The 15,097-nt window shown below is 31.1% G+C and overlaps 2 protein-coding genes across 3 annotated transcripts; both read left to right on the top strand.

Annotated features, from left to right (window-relative positions):
* Nucleotides 1–596: 596 nt before the first annotated feature.
* LOC100194416 (vestitone reductase) lies at nucleotides 597–3,219 on the top strand. The gene is made up of 4 exons (NM_001249591.2): nucleotides 597–777; nucleotides 1,427–1,954; nucleotides 2,502–2,694; nucleotides 2,913–3,219. The coding sequence occupies exons 1-4, from the start codon at nucleotides 657–659 to the stop codon at nucleotides 3,052–3,054; spliced, it is 984 nt and encodes a 327-aa protein (NP_001236520.2). The 5' UTR covers nucleotides 597–656; the 3' UTR covers nucleotides 3,055–3,219.
* A 3,532-nt stretch (nucleotides 3,220–6,751) lies between these two features.
* LOC100776675 (probable protein S-acyltransferase 14) lies at nucleotides 6,752–11,578 on the top strand. 2 transcript variants are annotated; one of them, XM_006602685.4, is made up of 7 exons: nucleotides 6,752–7,286; nucleotides 8,120–8,339; nucleotides 8,427–8,518; nucleotides 9,477–9,600; nucleotides 9,682–9,767; nucleotides 10,279–10,344; nucleotides 10,980–11,578. In XM_006602685.4, the coding sequence occupies exons 1-7, from the start codon at nucleotides 7,077–7,079 to the stop codon at nucleotides 11,103–11,105; spliced, it is 924 nt and encodes a 307-aa protein (XP_006602748.1). In that variant the 5' UTR covers nucleotides 6,752–7,076; the 3' UTR covers nucleotides 11,106–11,578. The 2 variants fall into 2 exon arrangements, with proteins under 2 accessions (XP_006602748.1, XP_003552340.1); XM_003552292.5 differs by having other exon boundaries at nucleotides 6,753–7,286; nucleotides 9,676–9,767.
* The last annotated feature ends 3,519 nt before the right edge of the window (nucleotides 11,579–15,097 follow it).

The raw sequence follows: 15,097 nt of genomic DNA, 5'->3' as shown, positions 1-15,097 counted from the left end.
TTTATATAATGTACGCATAAATATAATAAAATGAGAGAAGGTCACCAAAAAAATAATAAGTTAAGACGGCTAATCAAACGTCCACTCCGTCATCCAGCCATATAATTCTCAGCATGTGACTTGATCTGCAGAATTTCTCTGTAGATCAATTCAAGCAAGTTTTTTTTCATAAATCTCTCATAATTTCACTATTGTACAATTTACAGTTGAATTATATACAAATATCCGTATATAACAACATGAGGGCGAGCCCTGGTGCAGCGGTAAAGTTATGCCTTAGTGATTTGTTGGTCATGGGTTCCGTATATAACAACATATATTAAAAAAGAGACTAATTGAAATTTTGATAATTAAACCTTTCATATATCACTTCAATTGATTATGTATAGATGATATATAAGATTTGAATATTCTATCAATATGTCACAACTTCATATTATGATAAAAAAAGAAAAACTAAAAGAAGTGAGAAATATCAATAAACTATTAACATGTAGATGTGTCCAAAAATTATAACTCTATGTGAGCTCGGTAGTGGATAGCAGAAGCTACCAAACAACTTTGTTATATACATACAGGGCCAGCAGAACAAACATATCAAAAGTTGACTGCACAACACAAAGAAAAGTAAACACTGCAATAGCAAGAGTTTTCAAATGGCAGAGGGAAAAGGTAGAGTTTGTGTCACGGGAGGCACTGGGTTCCTTGGTTCATGGATCATCAAGAGACTCCTTGAAGATGGATATGCTGTTAATACCACTATTAGATCTGACCCAGGTAAATAAGCCTTATTATTATTAGAAAAAACATAGACACAGTTTCATAAGTATTCATAAGTAACATTAGTTTTATTTTTTCAACTAGAATCAAAGTTATACCTCAATAATTTATATTGATCTTTAATGTAAGCTTTTATCATGCAACTTACCCAGGTAAAACTCCAATTCTTATTAAAAAGCAACATAAAAAACATATAAAGAATTACATCTAAGTTTTATCTTTATCATTATTAGTAGCACAAAACTTAGATGCAGTTTCATAAATATTTTGTGTGGTTCTTTGATCAAAATTAGAGCTTTACCCTAATAACTTGTAACTTATAATGACTTTTAATGTAAATCTTTATTACAAGGAAGTGAAACTCAAACTACTATTGGAGAACAACAAGTTAATCATGATGATGTAAAAATTTGTATGTGTATGATTATTTTTTTGATATTGATATGAATGATTTATCAGTTTTATTAATAACTAATATTTATAAGAAAACTTAACTGATTTACCTTTAGTGTCTCTCTTTCCACCTATATTTTTATATCCATAATATTTGAAATGGAGACTTTATTGAAGGGGACTAAGTCTAGTGTATCTATAAGAATTAATGTTAGACAATGTTATATTTTTGTTTCTATTTTGACATTAACAGGACGCAAGAGAGATGTTAGCTTCCTCACAAACCTACCTGGTGCATCAGAAAAGCTAAAAATTTTCAATGCTGATCTCAGCGACCCAGAGAGTTTTGGTCCAGCAGTTGAGGGTTGTGTTGGAATTTTCCACACTGCCACCCCAATTGATTTTGCAGTGAACGAGCCAGAGGAAGTGGTGACCAAAAGAGCCATTGATGGGGCACTAGGAATCATGAAAGCAGGCCTCAAAGCAAAGACAGTGAAGAGGGTTGTTTACACTTCTAGTGGCTCCACCGTTTCCTTCAGCAGCCTTGAAGAAAAAGATGTGGTAGATGAGAGTGTTTGGAGTGATGTTGATATGCTTAGGAGTGTGAAGCCCTTTGGATGGTCCTATGCAGTTTCAAAGGTGTTGACTGAGAAGGCTGTGCTTGAATTTGGAGAACAGAATGGGTTGGAAGTTGCAACTGTTATTGCTCCTTTCATTGTTGGTCGTTTTGTTTGTCCCAAGCTTCCTGACTCCATTGAGAAAGCTCTGCTTATGGTGTTGGGTATGAAGGCTGCACCTTACTCTACTCTGTTTATTTTTCATGTTCTCAAATAGAGTTTGATTTAAATCATTTGAAGGTCAACTATGACACTTAGATGCAATGTCTCAAGTGCTTTAAAATTATATATATGATGGTAAAAAAAATCTAAAAAGTTAGATCTAAGTGGTGGTAGTTTTATCCTTTTAAGAAAACTCTCATTTTAATCATTAAGACAGTAATATCATTTTTGCTTTTTAAATCTATAAATATTTTTGTGACTGTTTATTAAACCTTAAGATTTGTCTTACTTGCAGTGAGTTTTCAAGATCAATTTATCTAAACTTTTAATCGAAAAGATATCATTTTTATCCTTAATATTAATGAAAAATATGATAAAAGAAAGACTAGAGAGTCAGAAACAAAAAAAAGGTTTTGTAAAGTTAAGAATTAAAGTGATTAGCAGTTTTGCACTTGAAATTCAGGTTCAAGGGAGGAAGTAAAACAGTTTATGAATATGTACTTCAAGTTCCTTGTAAGTTCTTGTTAAGATGAAATTGGTGCTATGCAGGCAAAAAGGAAGAAATTGGTGTCATTCGTTACCATATGGTACATGTGGATGATGTCGCTAGAGCACATATCTTCCTGCTTGAGCATCCTAATCCAAAAGGGAGGTATAACTGCTCACCATTCATTGTACCCATTGAAGAGATGGGTGAAATTCTTTCAGCCAAATATCCAGAATATCAAATACCAACAGTAGAGTGAGTTCCATTCTCCTCCTTCTTGTAAAAGGCTTTGCTAAATATGCATCATCAAGGTTTCAAATTGCAGTCCTAATTACGATTTCATCACTATGAGCTACAAATTAGCTACAAATTACTATCACAATTGTAGTTGTGGACCATTTTTTTAGACCTTGAATACTATCTCATTTTGATCTCATTGCATAACTAATATTTAATTTGTTTTTTTCCTTAAGCGAGCTGAAGGGAATTAAAGGTGTCAAGCAACCACATTTAACCTCCAAGAAACTTGAGGATGCTGGTTTTGAGTTCAAGTATAGCTTGGAGGACATGTTTCAGGATGCAATTGAATGCTGCAAGGAAAAGGGTTATCTTTAATCGATTTTAGCCATGAGATTGACAAAGTAAAATTGACGAAGATGGTTGTTAGTTTGAACTATTTCAGATCGATGGCAATCATGGTTCATGATATGCACATCTTGGAATGTATGATGTTACTCGTAATAAATGAATGAGGGAAATAATCTTTTTCGTTTGTCTAAATACTAAATAAACCATTTAATATTTACGTTTTTATGTTCATAACAAATTATTTGTGGGAGTATCTTAAATTAAGACTTAAATATAATTTTGCTCTCCCTTTATTAATATTGGTTTTAGTCCTTTGATTATATTTAGGTAGTATTCAACTCAACTTATTTTTTATTTATTTTCTCTTTAAAAGAAGAAGTTGGGCCAAACACTATTTAGATAAAAAAAAATACTTAAAATTACAATTTCACATTGCTAGGTATTCAACTTCCTTTGAATTTTTTGTTTTGGTCCTCTATAATAGTGGTAATCATTGCCCACTATAATATTTGTAAGCAATATGGTTCTTATATAGGGTAAGGGTGTAACGGTTCCTGTTGTTGTTGTCAGCATCTCATATCATATCACTCCATTTCACACACACCTTGTACTTTATTTTCTGTTGAGCTAATAATCAAGATCCCCCTTATGCTATATATGATCTTTAGATTCTAAGTTCCTGGGTGAATATTTGGCTTCCCTCAGTGGGGACATTGTTTCAATCTCTGTCTTTTCAATTTTATGTAATTCCAGGATGCTGCTGTATAATAGCTGTTTAGTTTGTTTATCATCACCCTACTGTTTGTACCTTTTGCAACAAGCAATTAGCAAATCTGGATTTTGCATAGATTTAAGGTATGGACAATTTGTGTGTTCAACAATAATCACAAAAGCCTTTTCCCATTAGGTGGGTTTGGCTACGTGGATCCATTTATGCCATTATGATCTATAAAAAATCAGGCCTTTAGAGAGACCATTTAAGATCTAAAGTCCTTTTAATGCTTTCACTTAAAGTTTTTCTTGGTCTTTCTCCATTTGATCCACCACATTTTACTAGGGTTTCTATTGGTTTTCATCTTACATGACCAAATCATGTAAAGTCTGATTCTACGGTTCTACCATCTTTTCCTCAACAGATTTTCCCCTTAATTAATACGTTTTTTTTTTTTATCATATTCTTTTATGAACACTCATTCTTTACAACACTTAGCTTATAATCTTATTGGCACTTTACCACCCCTAAATTTAGTACCAATACCATAAAGCATTGCTAACTTAAACTGACCCACCATTGTATTCACATACTTGTTTTAACCTCATTATGTATTTCCTTACTAGTCCAAACATAAGCAACAACAACTCTCTTCTTTAGCACCTTCCTGCAGAAATTGTATTCGCAAGGAGTTTTCGCGCATTGCATGTCAGTTTTTAGTTCATTAAAATATATATATGAACAAAACAATATATGGAGAATGCACTACAATTAATATAATGACTAATATATGAGAAATTATTAGTTTTTTATATATATATAAAATCTGGCATGCAAATTAGATCATGCCCAGAAATATATAAAGACCATGCCTAGAAATATATATGCGAAATTATTAGCTAGGTAGTTATGAACCAATTCTATCCATATTTAAACTTTACAATTTATGAAAAAAATAAGTAACGCTTAATTATGAATCACAGAAGACTAACACATACTAGAGTGATCATCTATATAGAACCATACCTATATATGAGAAGTTATTAGCTAGGTAGTTCTGAACTACCAACTATATATCCATATATATTTAAAATTTACAATTTATGAAAAAAAATTAGTAACACTTAATTATGAATCACAGAAGACTAACATATACTAGAGTGATAATCTAGAAGCATACCTATTAATTTTTCTTATTCCCATTTTTCTCCATCTCTCACAATAAATTTATCATTCTCAATTCATGGTCACACATATTTCTTACTTTTTCTGGCAATTTTTCTTAGTACCCATGTGATATTCCCCCTTCATTCTAAGTATTTCATTTAATTCTCTTCCTCTTGTAATTTTATTTTTCTACTCCTATCTCCTAGTTGGTGCTGGACATTTGCTTTTACCTTGTATATAAAGGGATATAGGAGATCAGTGATCATTGTGTGAGAATTAGGCTACAATAATTGGACGACGTGGGATGTTTTTGTTCCCAATCAGAAAAAGTTGAAATGTTGTAAATAATTTAAGTCTCACATTAGTTAACAATAAAGTCATATTAGACTTTATAAGTGAACGACAACCCTCAGTTAACTTTTGGGGTTGAATTAGACCTCTTATATTACACATTTTAAGAAAATTAATCAACTTAAAAAAATGTTTTTCTAGTTGTTCAAAAGAGATGATAAAAATGACAATGACAAGAGCCTTACAAGAAGCCATGTTGTTCAACCCAAAGGCAGTGACATGGTGATTTTGACATGTGCTGGTTGTGCTGCTGCAGCACCTTCGCTGGAAGTTGTCATCATCGTGGAGTTGGCGGTTGTTAAGGTTCTGTCATCAACATATTACTACATAGGGAAATAAATGGTGGATATCCAACTAGAGAGAAAGAGAAAGATAAGTACAATAAATAGGAAGAAAAAAATTATAGGTATTAAGAAAGTATATTTGAAATTATTAAGTGCTCCAATATCAGTCCTTGTATATTATATGGATACTGAGTTTTGTATTAGTTACTGTTTGGTTTGTTTTATTTTCTATTTTTCGTTTTTGATTGATATAATTTTGGAATAATTAAAAATACCATATTACTATTATTTAGTATTAGAACTTTATGAAGGAAATAATATAAACAATATTTTTCCCCTTTCATTATTTTCTAACAAATTTTTTATTTTTAAAAACAATAAAATCAAGGCAATTCATTAACTAAAACAAGATTAAACAAGCCAATACTTACCACCTAAAGTTTATGGTGTTATTGGAATATCACTAAACTTTTTTTATTGTTATTTTCAAAGTTTACGATGATTTATTACTAGCATTACGTACATAAAGCAAATCTTAAATAACAATGTCCCTGTTTAATGACTATTTTTTTTCTTCTGAAATGACTTCTCTTTCTCCATTAAGTAGGGATAATTTTGATAAAATAAATAAATAAATAGGTTGCAAAAAATTCAATTAAGTTATCATTCTAGCAAATCTAAAAGTTAAATGAATACCATTGTGAAGAATGAAATTATTGAATCAAAGTGCATAAAAAATCAACAATCAATTTTATTCTATCAAACCCATGCATAAGCTTAATTATAGATTTTAGAAAATAAATAAAATTACCTTAATCAAATCATCAATGATTCAATGCACAAAATCACTTGAAAAAACTTGGTATCAGCAATAATAATAACATTAAATCTATATTTTAAAATAAAATTAAAATGGATGTGTGTAATTTTTTTAAAGTTCAAGGAGGTTTTAAAAAAGGAGAAAAAATGTGTAATTACTAATTTTTTTAAACCTAAACTAAAAATTATTATATGTTTGCAATAATGAAAAATGGTCTCGTATACTAATTAAATCTTCGTTTAATTGGAGTTAAACAAAACATAATCCTCATAAGTAACTTTTTAATAAATAGCACTTATAAAATATAAATACAATATAATTTAAATTTAGTATATTTTAATCACACTCCACACGGTCAAAATTAATTTTATCATCGCCATTCGCCACTGATATACTACTCATCGGTAATTTCAACAACATTTCAGGTTGCTACGTCTATGCCCAAAAAGTTCCCAATTTTCCATCCAATTCTGCATGAACCATAGATTCACGCAAGAAAAAAAAAACTTTTATTTTTTCTTTGCCTCCGGAATTGGAGCACCGCCATATCCGGTCGCGTGTTTTCTCGTTCGAGGACATCGATGATTCTGCTTGTTCCGCCACTGGCAGCTGTTGTCGTGTTCCGCTTCTGGGATCACCGCCAAGTGCGTAAAGGAACAATCTTTTGGTCCTAAATTGAGGTGGGGTTCCTCTGTTTTTTTCTCTCTCCAATAATATGTATAGATCTGGAGCTGGAATGGCTTGGAACGTGTTTAGGTTCTGCACTGCCCTGCGAGGATTAGGCTCGATCATGATACTAATGGTTCTTGGGGTTGTGGGTGTTACCTATTACGCTGTTGTGTTGACTAATTTTGGACCTGCCTTGTTTGTTGGAGGCCTTGATACTCTTATCTCCTTCGTGGTGTTGATCTTGTTTCATTGTTTGGTAAGCTTTAAATATGTTCTCTTTTTGTGTAAAAAAAAAGTAACCAAGTAATAATGTTTTTTTCTCCTTTTTGAGTGGAGGGTGCGAATATGTGTTTTTGGCATTTGGGTTTTGAATTTGACTTTGAAACTATGAATTTTTTTAAACCTTATTCAGGGAAGAAGTGAGTCTTTTTTTAATTTAGCTTGCCAGTTATGGATAATGGGTTTATGTTCCTGTCGTTAGGTTGTGAGGAGAAAAGAGACCTTGTCCAAGAGCAAAAGTGTAATCTGTGTCTTCTAGGTCTAGTATGGATTATATAGTAACGTCCTATTCGTATTTGGGACGGGTCGTTCGTCATCCTGAGTTAATGGGCTTGGACAGGTTGATCCAATAAGAACTGAATGATACATAGCCCCTCAGCCTGAAGCATTGTGGCGCGAAGAGGCTAAATATGTACCCAGAGAGCTGGAGGGGTACAGGTTTATATGGTGGGTTAGAGTATATTATTTTGGTGATGATTTTGGAAAGTTTGAATTTTCTTAGCAAGTATGACAACAATAGTTTTGTGCCACTAAGTGAGGTACCTCACATGGATCACATGAGGACACTAAATTCGGTTAAAAATCAAATTCTCATATATATTATTATTTTTTGGTGATTAATTGAACAAAAATGTTCTGTTTTACCTCAACCTGGAGCCTTTTTCTCTTCAGCATTTAAATTTAGTAACGCTGTTTTACTGAAGAATAAATCTTTAGAATAATTACATTTAGAGATCATTCAAGTATCATGTCTTTTAATATGTGGACTGAATGATACTGGTAATTTGATGTTTTGTTTTGATTATGCAGTTGGTTATGTTATTGTGGTGTTACTTTGCTGTTGTGTTTACGGATCCGGGGACTGTACCTCCTAACTGGAAGCCTGCTGTTGATGAGGAGAGAGGAGAGGTTGATCCATTGAACGGGGTAGAATTAAGTAATCTGCAGTCTGATACTTCAAATCAACGGTTCAGATACTGTCGGAAGTGCAGTCAGCCCAAGCCGCCACGATGTCATCATTGTTCTGTTTGTGAGTTTTGGCACACCAAAGTTTTTATTTTCATTGCTAAATTGAAATAAGTGAGGATAAGTTTGACCTTTTCTGGTTTGATACCAGGTGGACGTTGTGTACTGAAGATGGACCACCATTGTGTCTGGGTAGTTAACTGTGTTGGGGCATCAAATTACAAGTATTTCCTCCTTTTCTTGGTATGGACACCTTAGCTCAAAAAGTTCTTATTTCAACTGATTAGTGATCACTCATGTGACTTGAATGGTTTTCATAACATCTTCCATGTTCCAATTTGCTTACCATACCTTAGCATGTGTGTAAATGGTTTGTTCTTTGTTCATATCTTCATTGGATCCATAATATTGAATGGGGTTATCTGCTCTTCTGCAATCTTAATTTAGTTTTTCCTTTTAACTACTTAAATAACAAAATGTTAACATCCTTTACTGCTGGCTCTCTTTGTTGTGACCAAAGAACCTTTTATCGGTAATAACTTGACCACTTGATCTTTACAGTCTACACTTCACATCTAAGGCCTGGTTTGAGGCCATTATTTATCCCCTGCAGATTCCTTAGGAGTTGCAAGACTATGTGTTTCATTTCATCACCATCATCACCTCTTTAACTTGAAAATTTTCAACATCATCAGGTGGCCGTTCCTTATCCAAGCCTTTCATGTGCTTCATCTTTACAAACATTCAAATTTCTGTTAACTTTATCATCTTCAGCTTGTTTTGGAGGTGTTCATTTTTCATCCTCCTGCTTTTCAACTTCTTCATATTCACACAAGTCAGATATCTAGCAACTTAATTGTCACCATCTTGCTTGTTGTTGCCTGTTGGAGCCTTCTACTATTTGAAAACTAGATTTTCTTAGTGTGACTTTTAAATCATTTGATTGGAGCCTCCAAGTTTCTAATCTTGCTACTTGATTAAGAGCATGTTTGGGTAAACAACTTAATTTAATGCTTATTGAATAGTTTCTTAGTGTTCTGTTATATGATTAGTAAAAACACGTAACATATAATTAACTTGTGATATTCTTCCTGTTACCATTAGTCTAAACATGAAAGGTTGTGCATTTGTTGTGTTATTTGTAGCTGCCATATCAGAATACAGTAATTATATAATATTATTATGTTAAATCTTATTGCAGTTCTACACTCTCCTTGAGACCACTATTGTGACTATATCATTACTGCCACATTTCAAAACATTCTTTACTGATGAAGAAATTCCTGGAACACCCGGCACTCTTGCCACAACTTTTCTTACTTTCGGTTAGGTTCTGAAACATGGTTTCTAATTTGAGCTGTTGGTTTCATATTTGACTTTTTATAACACTGTTGGATTAGCTGCAGTTTTGAATCTGGCCTTTTCCTTGAGTGTCTTGGGATTTCTTGTCTTGCACATGTCATTGGTAGCTTCTAATACAACCACTATTGAGGTAAAGTTTTGCACTCTTTTCCCTTTCCCTTTTTACTTGAGTAAATTACACTAACCACCCCTGAGGTTTTGTGTAATTACACAAACACCCCTTACTTTTTTATCCATTATAGTCGCCTCGCTTGTAGGGGGTGTTAGTGTAGCATATGAGGGGGTGTCAATGTAATGTTTTCAAACATATAAGGGGGTGCCATACTATCAGTGTAATGTTTTCAAACATAAAGGGGGTTAGTGTAGGAATAGAAAAAAAGTGGTGTTATGTGTAATTTGCTCTTTTTTACTTTAGAAATCTGTTAACAAAAGAGCTTATGAACTTGATTTTATTCATTTCATTTGGGAGGTTTTTTCCTTACATTTTTTCTGTTTTTTACCCAAAGAAGCAGCTCTGGTCATAGTTGAATGACAGTATTTATTTGCATTGAAATTGTGAATCTTTGATAATTGTTATCCTAATGGGTGGTTAGCTTAAGTACTGCGGGTACTGATTGAATTTTCTTCGTTCTTGTGAGAAGGCATATGAAAAGAAAACTGCTTCAAAATGGCATTATGACCTTGGTCGTAGAAAAAATTTTGAACAGGTTTGTGCATATTATATTGGTATTTGTTTACTCCTATCTTTTTAAATGTTCTTTACAGTTGGTATTAAACCTGTGGCATTCAAAATCCTTAATAAATGATTTTAACACAACTTTCTAACATGTGTTTTAACTACTCAAGCACTAATTCTGTCTCCTCAATGCAATTGAACAAAAATATAATGGGATGATCAATGTAAGACTCACTTTCACTTTGATCTGTTAGGAGAATATCATTGAGGGGCCCTTAGGGCATTAGATATGGAAACAAAAATTATACATATTTAATGAAAAGGAAAGTATTCATTATATTGACAACACCAAAATAATTTATTCTTGCTTTTCTAAGTAATTGGAACTATGTAGTGCATGTTTGGAGTTCTGTTCAAAATGCGGTGCACAAATTCCAAAGTAAATCTCCACAAACTCAGTTTTGCAAAAGGAAGGGTCTAGATGCTTTAAGAATTAAGATGCTCTCTTATAATTTTAGAATATAAGGGAAATGATTTATCCTCATGATGACATGGAGTTCTATATTCTATACTAAGCTAATAATATATTTATTTTAATTCTGTGCTTCTCATCACATCATTATTGAACAAGTTTAGAATCTTGAAGTTATGTTGCTATGGTATCAGGTTTTTGGGATGGACAAGGGATACTGGTTCATCCCTGCTTATTCAGAAGAAGATATACGAAGGATGCCCGTACTTCAGGGCCTTGAGTATCCAACGACACCAGACTTCAATGCCCAAGAGTTTTGAGAGCTAGCATAGCCATATCAGGAGAAACTGCTTTTATCTTTTGCAACAGAAAACATGGAGCATCCAAAGCCTCTCGTTTTGGTCTCTAAGAGAATCTGTAGCATTGAAGCATCTGAGATCCGGGTGGCAATTCGTTTGCATAGGCACTTGGTATGATTAATGTTTTTTTTTCTTTCTTGATGAGACGTGTTCTTGTGCCAAGTTTGAATGGTGAGCAATTTGGTTTAAGGATTTGACTAGTTAATTAGTGTGTTCAAATTCCTGATATGTTATCTCACTCAGGATTAGGAACTATACATGGATTTTCTTCTGTTCAATTTTTTACCCTTCATTGGAACTATACATCAGTATATGTACTGATGTTGCTTGGAATGATTGTTGATTGAAATTTTACAATCAACTGTTCCTTGCATAGATGATGTTCAAATGTAATACGTTCCTGTAAATATATGCAATTCACATGTCATTTACCACACTGTGTTGTAACCTTTCTTAATATGCTTCTATCACTTAATGTGCCAAAAAATTAACTAAACAGGAGACAGAATCACACTTTCCGTTGCAATGAGAACTAAAGAAAAATTATGAAGTTTCGGATATGTAAATACAGTGGACTTAACCAAAGCAAATATGATGAACAGTACCTTATATCTAGATTAGGATGTTCAATCAGAAAAGTACCTGCTCCAACACATATACATGCACCAAGGTATCTGAAGCTTTGGCCACCTATACCGAATTCTTAATCAAGAATGTTAATTTACAATATACTGACAACATAATGATCACTGCTGGTTCACTACTATCTATAGTTATTTTCTTGCTTTAGAGGTTGGGAGAATTGATTTTGAATTGTTGAATGTGATTGTGATGTTTGTCTAAATTTGAATCGAAATGTGTGTGTTTTTTTTATTGTTATAAAGTGCTGGAATTGATTTCTACCTTTGAAATAAGAATTCAATTAATTACATGAAATAGTTGTGTATGATGTGGGGCATTTGTCCTTTCCATGCTCCATACGATTGTCAATATGTTACGGGGGACCATTGTATTAATTCTCAAACCATTTGATGGTAATGAAGTGGAGAAGCAACTTGCATTCCCTAACGTAACATATGCCATGACAAAGTAGCATGGACTACTTAGAATGATTGAGTTCAACCTAGGGAAAATGATGACAATTGCTTGCGCACCCAACAAATTGTTTGTGCACCTAACATAAGATGAACAATTTTAATGTAGTCTTTTCGTAAAATTGATACGGATTATAAATCCGTAAGTCTATTATGAATTGACAATCCGCATATCAGCTGAGTTAATAATTTAATTATGTTATAAAATAATTAATTTTGTTATATATAACACTAAATTTTATAATATATGTTTAATGCACATGTAAATTTACATAATAAATTTTTTGACAATTAATTTTGATCTAGTACTTAATTTTTTTACCTATATAAATTGTAAATAAAAATTATAGGTTTAATAAAAATTTATATATGTTAAAAAAATACATTTTTGATATAAATCTACTAATGTATTTTTTGGTTTTATTATAATTAATTTTGATCTAATAATGTATTTTATATATATATATATATATATATATATATATATAAATTTTAAATAAAAATCATAGGTTTCATAAAATTTTATATATGTAAACAAATTAATTATTAAATCAAAATTAATTGTCACAAAATTTATTATGTAAATTTATATATGTATTAAATACATACTAAATTTTTTAGTGTTATATATAGTAATATTAATTATTTTATAACATAAATGACTTATTAGCTTAGTTGATTAGAGTGTGATGCTAATAATGTGAAAGTCACAAGAACGTGGATTATTAATTAAACAATTTTCAAGGATGGTCCTTCCTTCATGCAAAGCACAAACAACCTTCTCGTGAACAATAACTTGTAAATTGATTTGGTCATGTAAAAGCTCTTCAACTTCACCATAAGGCTGGTTATTGTTTCTTCTTCAGTCACTTCATATATAACTTCCTCACACAAAGTGATATAAGAAAAATGTTGCTTTTCTTTTAGTTATGCGAATTTGTTGGTTGTAACCTTCGGAAACTGATGTGATAGAGACCATACATCTTGAAGACTAAAATTGTTCCTGCCATTAAATTTTTAAGGTGAAATTATATTTTTCATCCCTTAATTTTTTTGTGTTTCATTTTTTTTTCTCAAAACAAATTTGATCAATTTTAATCTATCATCAAGTGTCATTGTTAAGTGATGATATGACGATAAGATGACTTACTAATTTGATATGACAATCATGTATCAAATGTTTGATAAATTATGTTTTTAGTTTCTCATCTTTTTATGAAATTCACTTTTTAATTTCAATTTTTTGTACAAAGTTTAATATTAGGTTAAAAAAAATCACTTTTATTCAAAGTAAAATTTGATTAATTTAGCTCAATTTTAAGGATAACTTTTAAATGGATTATATCAAATTTGAGAAGAAAAATAATCAAATCTAGCCCTATCATATTTCATATTATTTTACCATCTAACATATGTTATGGTTTACATTATATTAAAATTTCACCTTTTACTTTATTTTGTTTTTTTTTAAGTGGTAATAAACCTAGATAGAGACCCAATGAATATACTTCAGATAATAATATAGGTTGAGTTTGTGAAGAAATATGATTTGATTCTCACAAAATACACTATTAGGGAGGAGTAATGAACCTTAAGTGTAACTAAATTTTAAATTGAGTTATCATAGTTAATAAAAAAATCTAGAAAGAATAAAAAAATTATACCATTATCTAATTATAAATTGTCATATTTAATAAGATTGTTTATTTTTATAATACTTACTTTTGATAGTTTAGAAATCTTTAAACTCATGATATACGAAAATTAAACTATAAATATAATAAAAATTTATTTATAAATCTTTAAACTCGTGATATAGGAAAATTAAACTATAAATATAATAAAAATTTATTTAATGTATCAAATATCTAGGCAAAAAAAGTATCAAATATCTTATCCCGTGTAGTAATACATCTCATTTCATGTTTAGATTACTGAAAGAGAACTTATGCTCTATCTTCATTAACATTTTAACTATCAACTAACTTATTTTTTTTGTTTTGAAAAAAAAAATATTTACTTTTGTTGTAACTTATTTTATAACTTTGGTGAAATTATCTTATCATATCTTATATTACATGAACCAAAAAAATCAAATCGTAGTTTTTCTTCTTTTCATTCTTTATTAAAATTTATTCTTCAAAATTAAATACAAAATATTATACAGTAAAAAAGTATAACTGATACAAAATGAATTTCAAATTGATTCATGCTAATCAATTTATAATTATTATAAAAATAAATTTTACTTATATAAATTTTTAGAGTTACAATGACTTCATAAATAAAATTATAAAATCATACATATATGTTTTAAATTAGATTAGATCAGATAAATTGGTTTTCAAAAAATAACTTTAAAATTTAACGGAATCCAATATATAATTTTTGTAGTTTACGTTAAATGAGATCGATTTATCAGCATTTTGTCCAGTTCCACCCATGAGGTACATATATCGAATAAAAAATATAAATATATAATTAGTTAATTACCGTTTCCATAAACCTAGTGATAGTAATTTCTCCTCTTTAGTCTTTTTTACTCTGTAATTTTCTCCTGGCAAGTTTACCTAAGACCTACCATAGCCGGTACAACAACAACAACTTAGATGACCGTTTGATCCATCTTTTTAACTCATACTCAAATCGTAGGGCTGGGAGACCGAGGCTCACGTTAAGCGCACAAATGGAAGCACGTAGAGGAGCGGCGAATTCTGCTGAACAAAACTAACTCCCTCAGTCGGCGGTTGACAAAGATTAAAATACGCCAAAAATAATTTAAAAAAAATATCTCTGGAGTCCAATACGCTCACGAATATCTCAGAAAGATAAAAATAAATAAAAATAAGAATTAAAAAC

Source organism: Glycine max, chromosome 18, assembly GCF_000004515.6.
Source record: "Glycine max cultivar Williams 82 chromosome 18, Glycine_max_v4.0, whole genome shotgun sequence".
NCBI lineage: Eukaryota > Viridiplantae > Streptophyta > Magnoliopsida > Fabales > Fabaceae > Glycine > Glycine max.
The sequence above is the reverse complement of the archived record's forward strand: the minus strand, read 5'-3'. Positions and strand labels throughout refer to the sequence as shown.

Coding starts and splice junctions, on each gene's coding strand:
- LOC100194416 (NM_001249591.2), top strand. CDS start 657: ATGGCAGAGGGAAAAGGTAGAGTTTGTGTCACGGGAGGCACTGGGTTC. Junction 778..1,426: donor CACTATTAGATCTGACCCAG/GTAAATAAGCCT, acceptor TGACATTAACAG/GACGCAAGAGAGATGTTAGC. Junction 2,695..2,912: donor TATCAAATACCAACAGTAGA/GTGAGTTCCATT, acceptor TTTTTCCTTAAG/CGAGCTGAAGGGAATTAAAG.
- LOC100776675 (XM_003552292.5), top strand. CDS start 7,077: ATGTATAGATCTGGAGCTGGAATGGCTTGGAACGTGTTTAGGTTCTGC. Junction 7,287..8,119: donor TGATCTTGTTTCATTGTTTG/GTAAGCTTTAAA, acceptor TTGATTATGCAG/TTGGTTATGTTATTGTGGTG. Junction 9,601..9,675: donor CACAACTTTTCTTACTTTCG/GTTAGGTTCTGA, acceptor CTGTTGGATTAG/CTGCAGTTTTGAATCTGGCC.